We start from the raw sequence: 18,196 nt of genomic DNA, 5'->3' as shown, positions 1-18,196 counted from the left end.
CATAACAATATTTAGGTCATCAAGGTATTTTATTATTCTGGTCAAAGTTACATGTAATAGTCTTGATTTGGCTACTGCATATGTGGTTGGGCAGTTTCCATTATTCCTAGCAGAAACATGCCACATATGCCTTAATACATGCTTTCACTTCTGATAGTTTTGCATGAATATATTCATAAATACACATGAAAAATAGCATCACTGGGCCTACAGAAATTTTTTTTTATCATATTCCAAAAGCAGATAGGCCTATTACATGAAAGCAGAGACGTTATTTATGTCTCTGGTGAAAGACATATCTTTATACAGTGACAACTAGTTTGTTTGATTTTTATCCATATCTCCATATCACACGCCAAAATAATTAGCGGCGTCGGGTCAGGGTTCCAAGTCAGAGGAATCTCGGATTAACATGCATTGTGTTCCTAAGATCGCCAATCAATCCTTACCTAATACAATCCCACAGTGGTACACCAGTTGTGTTGAATATGTCTACGTATCGATAATGAACACAGTTCCGCCAATCACTGCTTTGTCATTCATTCAATCTATTCATAGCGATTGTGGAACTTGTCGTCTGGTATGCTACGACAGAAACCGCCGAACAAAATTAAAAATTCCGAATTACAATGATTACGATTTTGCATTTATTTAATCAAATATATTTTTAAAATTTGGATTATTGCTACATCTGTAATTGAGTAAAGGGGACATCAAAAGGCTTTCTTAATTGATTGTCATGTGATTATGTAAAAGTTGTTTGTTAGCAAATTATCCAAAATTCCTCATGGCATTGAATGGTGTTAATATGTACCTAACTTCTTATCGTGTCTTATTTATTGAATAAAAGATATTGTTAACGCTTGACACAAGTTAAACAGAGACTTAGTCAAGAATTGTAATAAAAGGTATTTAACCAAAAAGAACTATTTTTGAACTATTTTTGAATAAGTTTGAGAAATGATATATTACATTAAAATTATATATAATAAAAATAATATCAGAGGGTCAATGAGACCTGATGATACATACCTTGTGGGCAAAATAAACCCAAACATTAGGGGGGAGGGGGGGCGAAAATGAAACTATTTCTATTTCCTTTAAAGTTGAAAGGAGACCGATTCTGCAGGTTTAAATTGGCAAAAGTATATAACTTTCTAAAGTTATTGGTTTCTATGGAAAAAATTTAATACTGTTATAGCCAAAAAATCGGACAATGCAATTAAAAAAGAAAACAACATAAATGCTGATTTTTTTATTGACCCAAAGAGAGCAGAACAGAATAAAACGTAACACTTACTGTTCAGAGTTAATTACTAAATTTTTAATCAAATATAATAGTTTATAAAACGTTTCACATTTTTTATATCAGCTGCATGCAGTTCTATAAAAAAAAACCAAACACTTTAAGCAATTATGAATAGAATTTTGTCACAAAACTGAACATTAAGCTATTAAAAACCTCACTTCAACATACACATTCTGTTAATTCCTTATTTTATGCGAGTACGTAATTTTGCGATCCCGTCTTTTTGGTTCAAATCGCGGGAATTTAAAATCGCGACACTGAATTTTTATCTTAATCCTTTAGTACTCAACTCACATATAAAACAAGCGAGATTTAAAATATGCTTGCGTTTATTTAGAAATACACAGTAATTGATTGGTCGGAAAGAGAATCATTTAGATAAAAGACATCAGCAATTATAATTAGACAGAGTATCCAAACACTTCAACTTCGCATAGAGTGAGAAACTCAGTGATTATGGAGATCTTTACGAATCTCCCCTGTGGTAATGTCGGACAGTCGATGACCACCAGCTGTGACAGAGTACCGGGACCAGCAAAGAAACCACAGGAAGTGTTGACATCTGACTCTGTCACCCCTACAGTGACGGAAACATTCCGCAGCCGGTTTGACACATCTAAGCAAAAACAGTCCACATATATTATTGTGAAATTGTAAACTAATAATACAGAAGACTGCATAAATTCCATTTTTTTCTTTGTATATTTTGTTTTTTTTTCTCCTTGCTAAAAGTAAAATAGTAAGAGATAAAGAGGTTTTTCCCGTTTTATTTTCACGGATGTGATCAAAGCTGTACTACACTACTCTACTTCGGTTTATGATGTCGTTACTTGTAGACTATAACGGTACTTCGTTGTACAGTGTTACTTTGTACCCTTACCTTCTCCCCACTTGTCCATTCCTCTATTGAATATTCTGACAGATGTGATGGAATACACAGCTTTCAGATCCACCAGCCACCACGGATTTGTGTCTCCACCCTCGGTGCTGGAACACTTGTCTACGGCATGGTCTGTACCGTTGTTGCCATCAACTGCCAAATTGGCAGAGTAAGTCAGTCCAGCTTCTGTCCATGTAAGCGTTGATGATTGTGTTGCAGGCTTATGCAACGCAAGGTTGGAAACAACTGTCAACAATATTACAAAAATGCAGATATATATTGATAATTTAAAGGAAATACAATAGATTGACCGTTAATATAAAAAATCAACGGCTTTGACAAGTGTTTCTCAAAAGTACTAAAAAAATGAGGACCTTATTGTTTTAAAGTGTAATTTTGAATATGATGTAGAACTGACTAACAAATATTAACGAAGAAAAGAGAGATTTTAGCAATGATCAACTTGAAAATATTATAAATTTAGCTTTTAAAACATTTATCAGATATATGATCAAAAACAATGTAATTAGACAATAATTTCAAAAACATGTATACATGGCTTATTACTCAACACTAAGATTGTGTGATAAAAGCAACAAGAACACATTATCTTATTATTTTAGAGTTTAATGTTAAAGGAATTAAAAATAAGGCAAACATTCCATTTTATTGAAACAGTAAATGTATTGGAATCGGTTTAAAGTAAGATGCAAATAATTCCAAAGAAAAAAAAATCCCGTTATATAAAAATAAGTATAACCAGATAATGGAGTCTGCATTTGCTTGTTCATATTTAGTTATTAATCACTAGACTTGGACCCGTGCGTGCACGGGTTGACATTGCATATGATATCTGATATTTACTAAATAGAAACATCAACACACCGTATTGTTGACATTTACATAACCAAGCTTCAAGCCTACACTAATGTTATTATTTCATTACACTCTGCTTAGTTTAAATAATCTAACTGTGTCTCGGGACAGGCCATCGCCACAGTTAAAATGCCTCCCACATGCCCGTAATGTAGCAAACAATTGCAGAATCGCTCCAAACTTGCATTGAAAATAACAGTTAAATTATTCATAACAAACCATTTTGAGGCTGAAAATATCTCTCACCTATAAATTTAATTCATATTAATGAAGAATTCAACACTTTTTAACCAACATTTTTTACTCGCTTCGAATTTACACACCATGTTGATATTCGAAACTCTCGCGGATTTTTCATATTAAATGCACTGAGTGACAGTTATCTCCCGTATTTCCTTTGATGAACTAAATATATGACAACTTTTCTATGAAAATATACATGTATTTGTAATATCGTATCTGAGTTTATCCATGCAAATATGATATTGTGAAATCATAAACTAAAGAGCCTCCCGTGATTTAGCGTAAATGTAATGCGCATGTGCAAGATTGTTAAATAAAAAAAAATCCAGATGATTTCCGAATATTTTAAAGGAATCGTCCTTAATTATTAATAAGTGAAGCTTGGTTGAGAAAAACAAAAACAAATTTGTAATCTTAAAGCTTCATGTACCAGTGATGTTTAAACTATATAAAACAAAAGACAGTACTCTTCCGATTCCTTGGTATAATAGTCTAAAAAAACGAGTCTATTATTTTAACATAGTAGTATAGATTTAATAAAATGAATGAGGAAGTTCTATGAACAAAGTTCAACATTTTTTGTAATTTCTAAATAAACAAATAGACCTGTTAATAGAAAAGTATTATTTGGCTAACCATGCACTTCATTACGGTCTTTAATTTTTTTGCTAAAATTGTAGGCCTCTTAGTCCTATATTTTATATATATATTTTTTGCAGGGAGGTGGTCGTCATTACAATATTATGATTTTTCTACTCCATTATGAAACTTGAATTAATGCATAAATGAGACTCCTCGACAAATATTTGTAGACGTTATGGTACTAAAGTGACTATTGTTTTTTTGTTGTAATAAGCTACACTTATGCCTGTTTCTTTTTAACTTAATGGGGATTTGTTTTTATTGATCTTGAAATAAAATGTATGCATGCGCCGATTCTTTGTGTTGCAGCAAAAGACATATCAATGAAACAAATATATTGATTGTTTTAAGAAATGGGGATCACTGTTTTATCATTTTCTTTTTATATTATGTGAACAGATTTGCATTGTGTGTATAAAAAAAAAAATCGACATTTAACCCACCTCGGATACAATGGACTTTCTTACTGGACAGCGTCACACATTGATCGTCTGAGGAGCACGCCAGACATTCCTGGTTCATTTCTGGTACATTTACAGTCTACAAGACGGTCACGGTTGATTATAAAAGCATGTACGTTATTTTGGTTAACATAGACATTTACATTATATGTGACTGTCTGATAGATTTGGTTTTGTTTTTCTTATAACAAATGTTCCGATTTTCAATTGCATATATTTCATTAAAAGATGTTCCTGCAATGTATTGTATGTTGCTGTTAATAAAACACACCAATACTCAACAGTAAGAACAAACTGTCATTTATTTATTCCTCGTTTTACTGGCTTCAATTTGCGAGCGATGAACTGTACAGTACATGTAGGTCTTAAATTGGAGGTGTAACAAAGCGTACCTGGGATTTTGGTTAATCGGTGCATTTTAACCCTTAGAAATTTCGTTTTTGATTTTTATTTGGCAAAATCGCGTTTCATAACTTCATTCATTTCTATGACAGTTATATTTCTCACTCAATATATACATAACCGTTCTTATTACTTATTGCTTACATTGTGTACAAATTAGAGAACAATTATTAACGGATATCTAAAACGCTATGATTTGAACAAACTAGCCTCTAAACTATCTGAGAGTTCTTAACCACAAGATACAGCTGTTTTGACCAGATCATTCTCTTGAAGAATATTTTTTTCAATATCTTGTAAATTTACAACAATTCTTTATTACTCCCCCTTAAAATGAGGAGCCACTTTTTCTACCAAACTTAAATTCCTAAGGACGTATAATAAAACAAGCAATATTAAAAATGTATGATCTTCAATATAATGTTACTGATAATTGGTGTTATGAGCATTTCTTACGTATAAATGACCAGTCAAAAACAGAAGAGATAAAACAATACCTGATTGAGTTCAATTCTAACATAGTCGGGATTGGTTTCCGTTTTGTCGATGGACGACACGAGTTCACACAACAAATCCTCTTTCCGGTAGTTGACTCCCCGACACAGCTTGGGCCTGTGTCTACATTCCCGGACACACTGCTGTTGTCCAATGATCTCCAACACTCGGACAACGGGACCACGATACCTCTCACCGGGAACAACCGTAGATGTCACTCCCTCGTACAAAGATACAACACACAGGAGTACTGTTGTAAATGTCACTTCATTCAAATATTTACCAATCAAAAGGTGGACCATTCTGTGTTTTTTTCAAACTTGTGTATAGAGTTAAATGATTGCCTTTAGTTTTTCTTTGCTTTGCTGAAACAATTACACTTTGTTATATATACCAGCAGCCTATTACGTAATTCTTTATAGCTGCAAAAATATAAATTAAAAATGAATTTCTAACAATGAATTTTCCTCGAAAAGCTTTTAAAGAAATCAATAATATATAATAAAAGATTCTCTAGAATAGTCGTCTTTGAACAATGGAATCATTGAAATTTTAGATCAGGAAGTAGTCGACCAGAAGCCCAGTTCAAAGAATGATTACGTCATAAATAGAATGTGATATAGTTTTTCATGTTACTTCGTTCTTTATGATATTTTTTAACCATTTAAAATCAATTTCCTTTATAGCTGCTCTTTTAACTTCTGAATTAAAAACCTGTTGGTATTTTGTTGCCATCTTCGGTACAATGACTGTTCCCCTCTGTTAATTCATTGTACAGAGGCACTGTACTCTACTGGACAGCACTGTTCCTACCCACTGACCAGCACTGCACCCTACTGTACGAAATTTTGACAAACGTTGCATTGTTCTGGTACCCACTGCATCTAGTACATGTATTTAAATGATCTGTAAAAGATAACTGAAACTTTGATTCTTTCTAAGTCCATAGTTGATACCAAAACCTGGATTTTTTAAATTTTGTTTTTGTGTTTTGCATTCCCGCTTATTTCTTACAAAAGAACAAGCTACTATTTTTCGGCGAATTTATTTTTACCAACGCAGAATCAGAATTTTTTTAAAGGAAAATTGAAGAAATTTGAATAACCCCCAACCCAACCTTAAAGATACGCGGATGTATTAAAAATCAGAGTTCAATAAGCATTCATGATATACTGCCTTTTTTAAATGACAATTATTTATGTTAGTTTTAAATCTAAATGAGTTTTTTTTTTACAATAAAGTCAAATCAGTAATATCAATTAACCATTTTAACAATGAAAAAAAAATCTCATTAAATGATTCAAAAAAGAAATTGAAGAATATCGTTCACTCCTGACTTCAAGCCTATGAAGTAATATCTTTATTATATTTTTGTGTTTAGTCGTCTTTAGTTTAGAATCAACGAACAACTATGACAATATTCAATCTACATATTCATCGGTGAATAGACGTGATTTTTTTTTCTCATTCAACTGTCAAACAAATCACAGTTTGTTTTAATTTTCCAAATGTGACACAGATTTCACCAAGTTTTCCTGCAAGTTACTAAACATTCAAGGACGATGTCCGGAAAAATTGAAAACAACCCCTGCGAGATGAAATTCATGATTTTAAGAACTTTAATGAACCGTTCATGAAGTTTCATGATGTATTCATGACTGGTTCATAACTGGTTCATAAGGGTGGTTCATGAATTTTATTCATGAATATATTCTTAAAATGTAATTCATGAATAAATTATGAATATACAAGAATACAGGAAATACCTGGTATTCAATAGTTCTAGGTATTGAACATTCATGAATTTTCATGAAGTTCTAATTTACGAAATATGTAATTAATTTCAAATACTTTTATAAATAACATAGTTTACTCTTAGTATTCAGAACATTATCTTTTTAGAAAAAAATTATACATCTTAAAATATTAATATTAAAACACAGTCTTCATGAACATTCATGAATATTCATGCAAACACCTATATAAATGTGGCATCTTTAATTTTGAAAAAGAAAGATGTGATATATTATAGTTAGATTATTTATTCAATTCTAAGAGACATGTAAGTTCATTGACAACAACGAAGGTCTCGGACATCATGATCAAATGGTCATTACTAGATCCTAAATTTGACGCTTAATTTCTTCATTGTTCAATTTATATTTTTTTTTTAAAATGACATAATTTTTTAGTGAATAATCAGTTTTTGCAGATGATACATTATGACTGTTTTATGTTGTTACAAATCTTGTAAACTAAACTGAAAAAGTGAAATAATTAAAAAAATTGCATACTTCTTTGGAAAAAAGATTTAGTATACGTTGAATTTCAACTTGTTTGAAGTACATTGTATATCAAGTTAATTAAAGACGTGGTAGGTTGTCAGTCTATCATAGAAGCATAAATACACACAAGACGAAGTGCGTGTGTTCCTGTGAGAACGACAGAGAAAATGTTCCGAGCACATTCGGTTGAAATTTGGACCCCGTCGAGTTTAGAACCCTTGCAGTTTCTTTGTAAAAGGCATTACTGTTGCACACATTTGAAAGCGATTCATTCTAAGAAGTTACAAATCCGTTACGTAAATATTTCGTTGAGAACTTCAAACAATTCATTTTTGATTAGCTGTTTAAACTCAGACAACTACCGTTACTACTGTAACTACACTCCGAGTTTCGAGGAGTCCGCCATTGTTTATGAGGTGTCATGTTGATTCGCCTCCGTTACAAAAACACACTGAACTTCAATTTGTTAATTAACTTAATAATAAGCAATAATGAAAATATTACTTTAAAACATTAATGCATATTATAGAAATAAAGTATGAAAGAATATTTAATTGAGTGTAAATTATGTTTTAAGTTCCAAAACCTTGAGGGTTCAAAAACGAAGGGGGTTGAAGTTTAACAGACACAACTTGTGTAAACCGAACGATATTAAATCGTACGTTTCTTATAATCTCTGAAAATATAATAATGAAAACTTAAGCATTTTAAAATTAGTTTCATTTAAAGATATTTTTTGATTATTATTAACATATGTTAAAAAAATTATTTAACCAAATGAAAGAGTCTCAGAATACACAGTCAGCGAGTTGTTTTGATTCTTTTACGTCACTTCCGCCCAGTGATTACGCATTTTGAATGTAAGCAGACGGATCTTCAACATGAGCGATGGATTAATTAAGCATGGAACATGCAAGAAGATGATGCAGCAGATGTAGTTCAAAGTAATGGTATTAAAGGTAATATAGTATGTATACATGTATATTGAAATAACTTTTATGAGGGAGTCAAAACGTAAGATAAAGTTTTGTTCATTTTTTCAAACATTTCAAAATGGCGGTTTTTAATTTGTAGTGAAATTCTTTTTTGACTAACTTATAAGTTTTAACTACATAATTGATAATAAATTACACATTTGTTATACCTATATCGGTGCAATTACAAGGTAAAGTTATATGCTGATGTCATTTGAGTTAATACAAATTTTTTTACTCTAGAATTATGCAGTGAAACCAGAATATTGGACAGCCCTAAAGATAGTGATCATTGAACATGAATTTCAGTAAGTAATAAATAAATGCTATTGCAAGTAATTGAAAATTTCCAATAGAATGGCCAGTATCATTTACAAATTTGAAAAAAATTATAGTTTCATCGTAATTAATTTAAGAAGTATTTTATTCAAGTATATAGATACATTGAAATGGATTGAACAGCAGGCATAATGCCTATTTATGTTTTCTCCTGAATTTTCAATCTTGTTTCATCTTGAGTTGTTTTATTTTTCTGCGATATCACTTTTTCTAGGGTAGGCACTCTCATTCTTAAGCTCTAGTGCAATTTCAGCTTTATCATTTGATAAAAATATTTGAAATAAAAATTAAATGCGATGATTGAATGATTAGTTGATGTTCCAAATGTTTTAAACGACATGTCATAATTATACTGCTATTTGAATGTCATATTATTTTTGTACAGTACAGAGGTACAACTCCTCTGCCACCGAAGGGGCTATATGTGAAGCCTGAAGAATTGCCACCAAGAAGTATTGTCACCAAGACACTCTGGGTTTGTAGAAAATAATCATTTAAAGGATGGAACATTTTACCTACCATGCAGTAAATGCACATTGCAATAAATGGAATACAAGTGAAAATAACATGAGCAGAGTCAAGGAAGATGCAACAAAGGAAGATTTTATAAAGAACATATTGATAGTTATCAACTAGCAATCATATTCTAATGTCGCTTATATTTCCAATCATTGCATATTGGTATGTCAATTCTAATATTGTAACATTCCTTTAAAGCTAATGAGTTAGTATTGATATCATTACCTGTTGTTTTTTAAAACAACTTTATTAAACTTTCTGATTATTTAAAGTGATAGTCAGTACATAAGAATTATGTGATACTTAAGATATTGTTTCATTATTCTTCAATTTATTATAATAAAGTATTTTATATTTGATTTTTTAGGAGATTTTACCTTTTTATATACAAAATGTAGAAGGTAAGAATTTTCATGAACTGTTCATGAATTTTATTTATGAATTATGCATGAATAAAATTCATTATGATATTCATGAACAGTTCATGAAGATTCATTAAACTTATTCATGAACAGTTCATGAAGATCCGATGAACTTATTATTGGACATTCATCAAATGATGAAGCTTCATGAATATAACTGATCATGAATTATTCATGAAAAAGTATGTTCATGAATATTCATCAACATTTTTTCATGAACAAAAACTCATGACTTTAAAATGTCCAATAATAAGTTCATGGGATCCTCATGAACTGTTCATGAACATTTCATGAATATAATTCATGAATCATTCAAGGGAAAATCATGAATTGTTCATGATCATCTCGCAGGGGAAGTGAGAAGCTGTCAATGTGACAGCAAACCGTGTTTTTTTTTATATGAACTGTATCCAAAATCCATGTCAACCCTGAATTGATAAACACTATCTACCGTATCCAGTGAAATGGAGTACCCTTTATGCAATATTTTGCCAAAAAAATGACTAAGTTCAAAAGCTGGTATTTTTTTCATGAATTATCAGAAATAAAAATCCTTCCAATATGCACACTTCCGATATAAGTTCAATTGATCTGCATAAGACAATTTTCCTATCTTGAAAACTGTAAGAGGAGTTATCCGTACAATGAGGGTATCCTACTGTGGTTTCATCAATATTCGTTGAATACCAATGTTTATGGATTTCATTATTAAGCTGATTAACGAAATTAAGTGTTCATTGAGGTGCAGTTTCTATTTACATTTTGTATTGATAGGATCATTGGCCACGAATTTACGTATCCTTGAAACTGTGATTTTCACATTTTCCACAAAAATTGATACCCTCGAATATTAATGGAACCACAGTATATGCAATTTTTTGCAAAAATAGTTTAAAAGCTGGTATTTTTTTCATAAATTATCAGAAATCCAAATTCTAACAATATGCACACCTCTAATATATTTACAATTGATCTGCAAAAGAACAACTTCCTATCTTGCAAACTGTAGGGGGAGTTATCCGTACAATGAGGGTACCCTATATGCAATATTTTGCCAAAAATGCCAAATTCAAAAGCCGGAGGGACGTCGCAGAATTCGCAAAATCTTATTACGGTGACAAAGATCCAACAGAATATTAAAAGATAGAAAAGTGACTGTTTATGACAATAAAAAGATAACTTGAAATAACTGTTCATTATAGATGTACTTTCATTCAATGTCTACAATGCCAAATTGTGTTTCTGTAAGTGAATTTCAAAAATTTAATTTCATTATAAAATGCTGCCTTTGGTATTTATATAACAACTAATTTGACTATAATTACTGGAAAATTTAGCTACTTTTCATTATAAATAGCTAATACTGAAATATCATGCGATTAAACTCACACCGATTTTTGCAGCAAATATTAAAGAAGTAGTTTCCTGTTCTGCACAAAATATTAACAAAACAAAAATGATATGGATATAATTTTGCATTTTTTACAGTTTAAGCTGAAACAAAAATAAACCCAAAGCAAAACGGAGGACATTCGATCTATTTTTTATTGTTTTTATTTCAAAACTTCATTGGCAGTACTAAAAAAATGTCAAAATGTTTGTGTCAGTCAAAATAATTCTGCATGATTTCTGTTAATTCTTTTCGAACTTTTTGGTACTATACTTACATGACACACAATTTAAACATATTGAAAAAAGCTTTAAAAGCACCACAGTTGCCATATGTCAAATTCTTCGATCACATCAAGAGTTGATGCAAGCCGAATAACATCAGTATAAAAAGTTAAAGACAATTAATATTTTAGTATTATCAGTCCTTGTCAATTGAAGCTCAAAACCTGATGCTTTTAATTTGTTGAGCTTCACTTCCCTTCGCTAGTAAGCATTAAAAGGTAAAAAGAATATTTGATAAATACACAGAAAAATGTGTCGTTTCTATTAAAGTCTAGTCATTATACATTTTCTGTGGTTGAACAAAGGCACTTAAAAGTAAATGCTTTTCAATGATTTACATAATACATAGTGATAAGTGATCTAGAGACACAATTGGTTTTATAATTGAATCAATACATCTGCGTGTTTACGTTATTTTTGTAAATACTAGAGGTTATCCCGCGCAAGCCCGGAGATATACATTTTGCAAATGAATATGATACAATAAAGTTTTGTTTATTCTGGGTCCAGAAATCTTTTTAATTCTAAACATTCTCTTCAAACTTGAAATATATATATATATATATATATATATATATATATATATATATATATATATATATATATATATATATATATATATAATTTCCCAATACAACAAAAAATAAATCGAATATTGTGTGTAACATGCTAGATTTTGCACGTTATTTCAGCCTTCCTGGACCAGATTTCAAAGGCCTATAACTCTGATGCAGAATACACAATTCCCGCCAAATTTCAGAGGGAGGTGTATTATGGGTATAAGTATCTACCTACCAAGTTTCATAAAAATAAAAGAAAATTGTGTAATTTTTAGGTCACATACCAATATTTTTACCCCGTGCTCATTGACCACGCAAGTAGTTCCATTCTAAAAATGTATGTATTATTTCAAAAATTCCAAGGGGTGGTAAATGGGCAAATTTGGTTCCTTTTATGGCATGGATGGAAAGAAGCAGGTTTGAAAAAAATACAGGCAGGAAAAAATTCAGAAAAATTATCTTTAATGGCGCAGTAGAAAGTGTGTAAAGAGGCCAATATTCACACATATTCCAAAGTGAAAGTGGATTTTTCATGGTAGTGGTTATTTTAGGAGCCATATCTCAGTCCCCTCTAGATTGATTTTCCTGTAGTTTAAAAATATTGTTGGACTAGTGTCATTCTATAGGTATGCTATATTTGAACTTATTTGAGCTGGTGGAATTTTTGATATGATTTGTTGTTGTATAAAGGAATAAGAGGGAAAATAATTGTGGTTTGTGTCCTGTATGCTCACATCACACCACGCCCGATCTAATTTGCCTGTCCTATCTATACAGATTTTGAACACATCTGTGCTAATTGAATGTTATCGTCGTAGCTGCAGCGTTCACTATCAATTTATTGAACAACATATTCTTCGTATTGAAAACCGGCCTGCAAAAATGATTTGATAGTTGAAACTTTTGTTTTATACCATGTTTTGGATATTTAATGTGCAGCTTCAAGAATGGAAATGATTGTTGTATTTGTAGATACGCTTCCATACTTACATGTCCAGAATACCCTTATTAAAGAATATAATGCGCATCGTGCTCTAATTGTTCTGCAGGATCTTGTTTTGCGTAAAAAACATATTTCTCGAGTCATTCCTAAAACATTTTGTTTCTGCTTTTGTACGTAAAAGGCAGTTTACGATATTTTCATACAATATTGGTAACATTATCATCGTTATCCGATTTAAAAAGAAAATTAATGCTTAATAGAGTTGCTGGATTGGGCTTTGATGATTTCTTGCACGAGCCTAAGAAAGGGGGGTGGGTTGATGAAGTGACATTGTTTCTTTTGGCAAAGGGAAAAAACAAAAAAACAGAACTCAAATATTGAAAAGGATCAGCCAGAAAATAAACTTTGTTCTCCTAATTAATACATTTACAAATAATATATTTCTGACTTGTATGGCCAAAAGTTTTTTCTCTTTAAATGTTTGAATTACATTTAAATTAGTTTTATGGGGAAGGTACTCATTAAACCATGACAACATGATACAATGTTTGCCTGGATCGCCATACAGTTCATTCGAAACGAGAGAAAGTTGATTAAAATCACTAACTTATATTACTTTATACAACCAAAGATTTTGTTTAATCAGTGTTTGAACTGATAGAACGTTTGTTTTGGCTGTTTGAAAAAGATATCGCGTTATTTCGCCTAATTACAAACTCACACCTGATGTCGAAGCGGGGATAATTGTACGACTTTGAGATTGGTTTTAATAGAGGCATTTTGTTTTTTTTCAAATGATAATTAATATATTGCTCACTATTATGTCTTAGTTTGTTTTGTTTACAATCGATGCATAACTTGTGGGCAAAATAAACCCAAAAATTGGGGGGGGGGGGGCAATATGAAATTATTTCTATTTACTTTCAATGTTTTTAAAGTTGAAAGGAGACCGATTTTACAGGTGTAAATAGGCAAAAGTCTATAACTTTCTAAAATAATTGGTTTCTGTCGAAAAAAAAAATTGATATTGTTATAGCCAAAAAATCCGACAATGCAATTAAAAAGAAAACAACATAAATGCTGATATGACTTTTTATTGACCCAAAGAGAACAGAACGGAATAAAACTAAACATATACTGTTAAAAGTTAATTACTAAATGTTTTATCAAATATAATAGTTTATAAAACGCTTTAAATTTTTATGTCAACTGCATGCAGTTTAAAAATAAAAACACTATAAGCAATTATAAATAGAGTTTTGTCACAAAACTGAACATTAAGCTATTAAAAACCTCACATCAACATACACATTTTGTAAATTCCCTATTTTACGCGAGTGCTTAATTCCGCGATCCCGTATTTTTGGATCAGATCGCGAGAATAAAAAATCGCGACACTGAATTTTTATTCTAATCCTTTAGTACTCAACTCCCATATAAAGCAAACGAGATTTAAAATCTGCGAGAAGAGCTTGCGTTTATTTAGGAATACACAGGAAAGAGAATCATTTAGATAAAAGACATCGGCAATTATAATTAGACAGAGTATCCAAACACTTCAACTTCACAAAGAGTGAGATACTCAGTTATCATGGAGATCTTTACGAATCTCCCCTGTGGTAATGTCGGACAGTCGATGACGACCAGCTGTGACAAAGTACCGGGACCAGCAAAGAAACCACAGGGAGTGTTGACATCTGACTCTGTCAGCCCTTCAGTGACGGTAACATTCCGCAGCCGGTCCGACACATCTAAGTAAAAAAAAAAAAGAAAACGTATGTTAATGTCAAATTGTAAAGTAATAATTAAGAAAACTGCATAAATTTCATTTTTTCCTTATATATTTTTAATTATTTTTTTCTCTTGCTAAAAAAAAAAATGGCGATATAGAGGTTTTTCACGTTTTATATTCACGGATGAAATCAAAGCTGTACTCCACTATTTTGCGTCGTTTTACAATGTCGCTAATTTGTAGACTATACCGGTAGTTTGTTATACAGTGTTACTGTGTACACTAACCTAGTCCCCACTTGTCCATTCCTCTATTGAATATTCTGACAGATGTGATGAAATACACAGCCTGCAGATCCACCAACCACCACGGATTTGTGTCTCCACCCTCTGTGCATGAACACTTGTCTACGGCAAAGTCTGTACCGTTGTTACCATCAACTGCCAAATTGGCAGAGAAGTTCAGAATATTTTCTGGCCCTGTAAACGTTGATGATTGTGTTGCAGGTTTATTCAATGCAAGGTTGGAAGTAGCTGTCAACATAACAACAATGTAGATACATGTACTTAGAGATAACATTGAGAAAATATAATACACTGACCGTAAAAAAAATAGAAAAGGTAATGTCTTATATAGCTACATGTATTACTTAAAACCTAAAAAAACTTAAGACCAAATTCTTTTGATGTGTACAGTTTAATATTTTGTGGAGAATAATAAGAAATATAATTGTTTTCACTCTCTCCCTCTGTGTGTGTGTGTGTGTGTGTGTGTGTGTGTGTGTGTGTGTGTGTGTGCGTGTGTGTGTGTGTGTGTTTGTAAGCCCTGTGAAGTTGGCCGAATACCAAGTTTACACACCAATCAACTTATCACCTGAAAATCAAATGAACACCCGAACTCAGGTGTTCAGTTGAAATAACGTCATTTTCGTGTTCCTCTCACTAAATTACATCAGAAAAAATAAAAAAAATATGAGTGTTACTTTGGAACCGATTTCCTGATTTTTTTTACACAGTGTGTGTGTATTTTTCTGCTGTATTTTCCATCTTTACACAGAAAAATCCGCGCATGCGTAAACGGAACACCGGATGTTATTGTGCAATGGATATACGCGGTGATTTATAAACGACCTTTAGGATACATTTCTGATGACACCGTGATGTATCAAAGAATTAAGGGTATGTTCACTGAAATATCGTATTTAATGAATGTATGAAATGCATAGTACATGTTCTTGAGTTTCAAAACACATAAAACCTCATTACTGATTGACAAGTCGACACCTACTAGTATATATTAAAAAAAAATTTGATACGCGATATTAATTTTAAAATTGTTCTTCTTATAGTAGCATGCAATTTTTTTATAGTTAATAGCTGAGAATAGACGGACTAAAATGGACGATAATCGCTATGCATGTATATTAGGCCAATCTTTGATATAATGTATTGACACTTATAAAGTTCGAATTTTCTCTACACTACTACATGCATGGCGCCTCAAGCTACTACTCTACACCATATCTTTTGGTATTATGATAATAAAGTCTTTGTACAGATAATATTGTATATTTAAGAAATACGTGTATTAAATAAGGACAGAATTCTATTACACGATCAGTAATACAAATGCAAGTTTGTAAGGTCGCGACCTTCTTTAGACGTGAAGCTGAGTCGGGTTAGTTAACGCGTCACTGCGACAAATAAAAGGCAAAATATGGAATCTAAGGCGAAGAGACCTGTATTAACGATCGTCCTGACGTACCGCTCGCCAAAATTTCTTAGGTTATGCTGTAATAACTTAGAGAATAAGAAGGGACCCCTTGTTTGATTATTATAATATATATATTATATTTATCTTGTGTATTTTTTTTATTATCGGTATACGGCAATTTTTTAAAACACGATAAAAAAATTTAAATAACTACATAAATCAATATATTGGGAATGTGTAAGCAGGAAATACACACCTTTTCATAAAAATACCCCGGCCAGAAAAAAAACATATGATGGCAGGGGGGTGTTAGCACCATCCATACTTCAGGTGCATGTAATTCAGACTAGTGAGATGAATCATTATGTAACTATGTTTACTAAAATGTCGTATGTCTGTATGTATGTATAAAAAAAACACATAAAACCTCATTACCGAATGACATTGGCACATATGATTATATTTTTTATTCACAAAATGCTGGGGGGGGGGGGGTGTAATACTTTACTAAAAATTTTAACATCCACTTTTTAAAGGGGGTGTTGCAAAAAGCTAGGCGGAATGATTCCCTAACGTGGAACCAACCTTTAATCAAAGTACTGAAGTACTGACGGGAATTGCATGATTTTATCGATTATCATTTATTTTAAAAATCATTTTATCTTGCATGGCAATTAGTTTCTAGTCTGTATTTGAATTACGCACTTTTTTATAATATGGATTTTTAGACTTTTCTGACAAGAATTTCGAGAAACCCCATGCATATGAATCATGTTATGTAATATTTAAAGATGGATTTTAAACTATGTATTAGTAATTGAAACAATTCTAAAAATAGTATAGATCCAAGCACTATTGATATCGAACTCTCGTCTCGTTCAACTAGACGGTCGGCTGTCTCCGTTAATCTCCGACAAGCAAGAGAGCCTCTTTGCTTGTCGGAGATTTACGGAGACAGCCGAGCGTTTGGTTGAACGAGACTAACTCTGGCGTAGGAATACATGAGACTACAAAAATATCTAATTTGTTCGTATTATATAAAATCTGGCTATATATTCAAAGTGTTTATAGATCAGTTTCCTTGAAAAATAATGCTTCAGCATACATTACATCGAATTTTTCTATTATTTTCAAGAACTACATGTAAGTCTTGTCAGTGGTGGTGATTTGTGCTTAGGCCCAAACACTGTTTCACTTTCAGTTTGTCAGAGTAACTGCATAGGACAGTTGATTAAAATCAACTTCCAAAAATCCGTATCGCTTGGAGAGTCACATTTCACTGGCGTTGGAAGCAAATTGAAAGTGGGGGGGGGGGGGGGGGGGGGCTAGACTAATATCCTCAGAAATATTGAGGAAAAAAAACTAATTCCAAAATCATAAAAATCCTAATCCATGGGGGGGGGGGGGGGGGGGGGGGGGTGGTGGTTATACCTATACTTCCAAACAGATACTCTTACCTACCAAAATTCTTTTTCCCCAAATTATGGAATTCCTAATCCGGGGGGGGGGGGGGGGGGGGCTAGCATGCATATGACTCCAACTTCTCACTCTTTCAAGGTAAATTTAGGGACAATTATCTTTGCTGCGCAAAAGTAATACACATTTTATGCGAACTTCTATCGGACATGGCGGCCACAATTTAATTTTTATAAATAAAGTTAGGAAGAATTTTAGCTGACCATATATTCTGTATTTTGAATTAACATACCGACATGAATTTAGTATCT

The 18,196-nt window shown here is 32.0% G+C and overlaps 2 protein-coding genes across 2 annotated transcripts; both read right to left on the bottom strand.

The window, feature by feature from the left end:
- Positions 1–1,567: 1,567 nt before the first annotated feature.
- LOC128172697 (uncharacterized) lies at positions 1,568–5,933 on the bottom strand. The gene is made up of 4 exons (XM_052838466.1): positions 5,311–5,933; positions 4,394–4,490; positions 2,190–2,435; positions 1,568–1,925 (listed from the first exon to the last, which is right to left on the bottom strand). The coding sequence occupies exons 1-4, from the start codon at positions 5,608–5,610 to the stop codon at positions 1,711–1,713; spliced, it is 858 nt and encodes a 285-aa protein (XP_052694426.1). The 5' UTR covers positions 5,611–5,933; the 3' UTR covers positions 1,568–1,710.
- An 8,622-nt stretch (positions 5,934–14,555) lies between these two features.
- On the bottom strand, positions 14,556–15,299 carry LOC128172760 (fucolectin-5-like). Its single transcript, XM_052838513.1, has 2 exons — positions 15,044–15,299; positions 14,556–14,775 (listed from the first exon to the last, which is right to left on the bottom strand). Exons 1-2 carry the CDS (start codon positions 15,297–15,299, stop codon positions 14,561–14,563), a joined length of 471 nt encoding a protein of 156 aa, XP_052694473.1. The 3' UTR covers positions 14,556–14,560.
- Between the last annotated feature and the right edge of the window lie 2,897 nt (positions 15,300–18,196).

The sequence above is a fragment of the Crassostrea angulata genome, chromosome 2 (genome assembly GCF_025612915.1).
Source record: "Crassostrea angulata isolate pt1a10 chromosome 2, ASM2561291v2, whole genome shotgun sequence".
Lineage (NCBI taxonomy): Eukaryota > Metazoa > Mollusca > Bivalvia > Ostreida > Ostreidae > Magallana > Magallana angulata.
This window is presented reverse-complemented; position numbering and strand designations above follow the sequence as displayed.

Coding starts and splice junctions, on each gene's coding strand:
- LOC128172760 (XM_052838513.1), bottom strand. CDS start 15,299: ATGTTGACAGCTACTTCCAACCTTGCATTGAATAAACCTGCAACACAA. Junction 14,776..15,043: donor AATGGACAAGTGGGGACTAG/GTTAGTGTACAC, acceptor TTTTTTACTTAG/ATGTGTCGGACCGGCTGCGG.
- LOC128172697 (XM_052838466.1), bottom strand. CDS start 5,610: ATGGTCCACCTTTTGATTGGTAAATATTTGAATGAAGTGACATTTACA. Junction 2,436..4,393: donor GAAAGTCCATTGTATCCGAG/GTGGGTTAAATG, acceptor TATTGTTGACAG/TTGTTTCCAACCTTGCGTTG. Junction 1,926..2,189: donor AATGGACAAGTGGGGAGAAG/GTAAGGGTACAA, acceptor GTTTTTGCTTAG/ATGTGTCAAACCGGCTGCGG.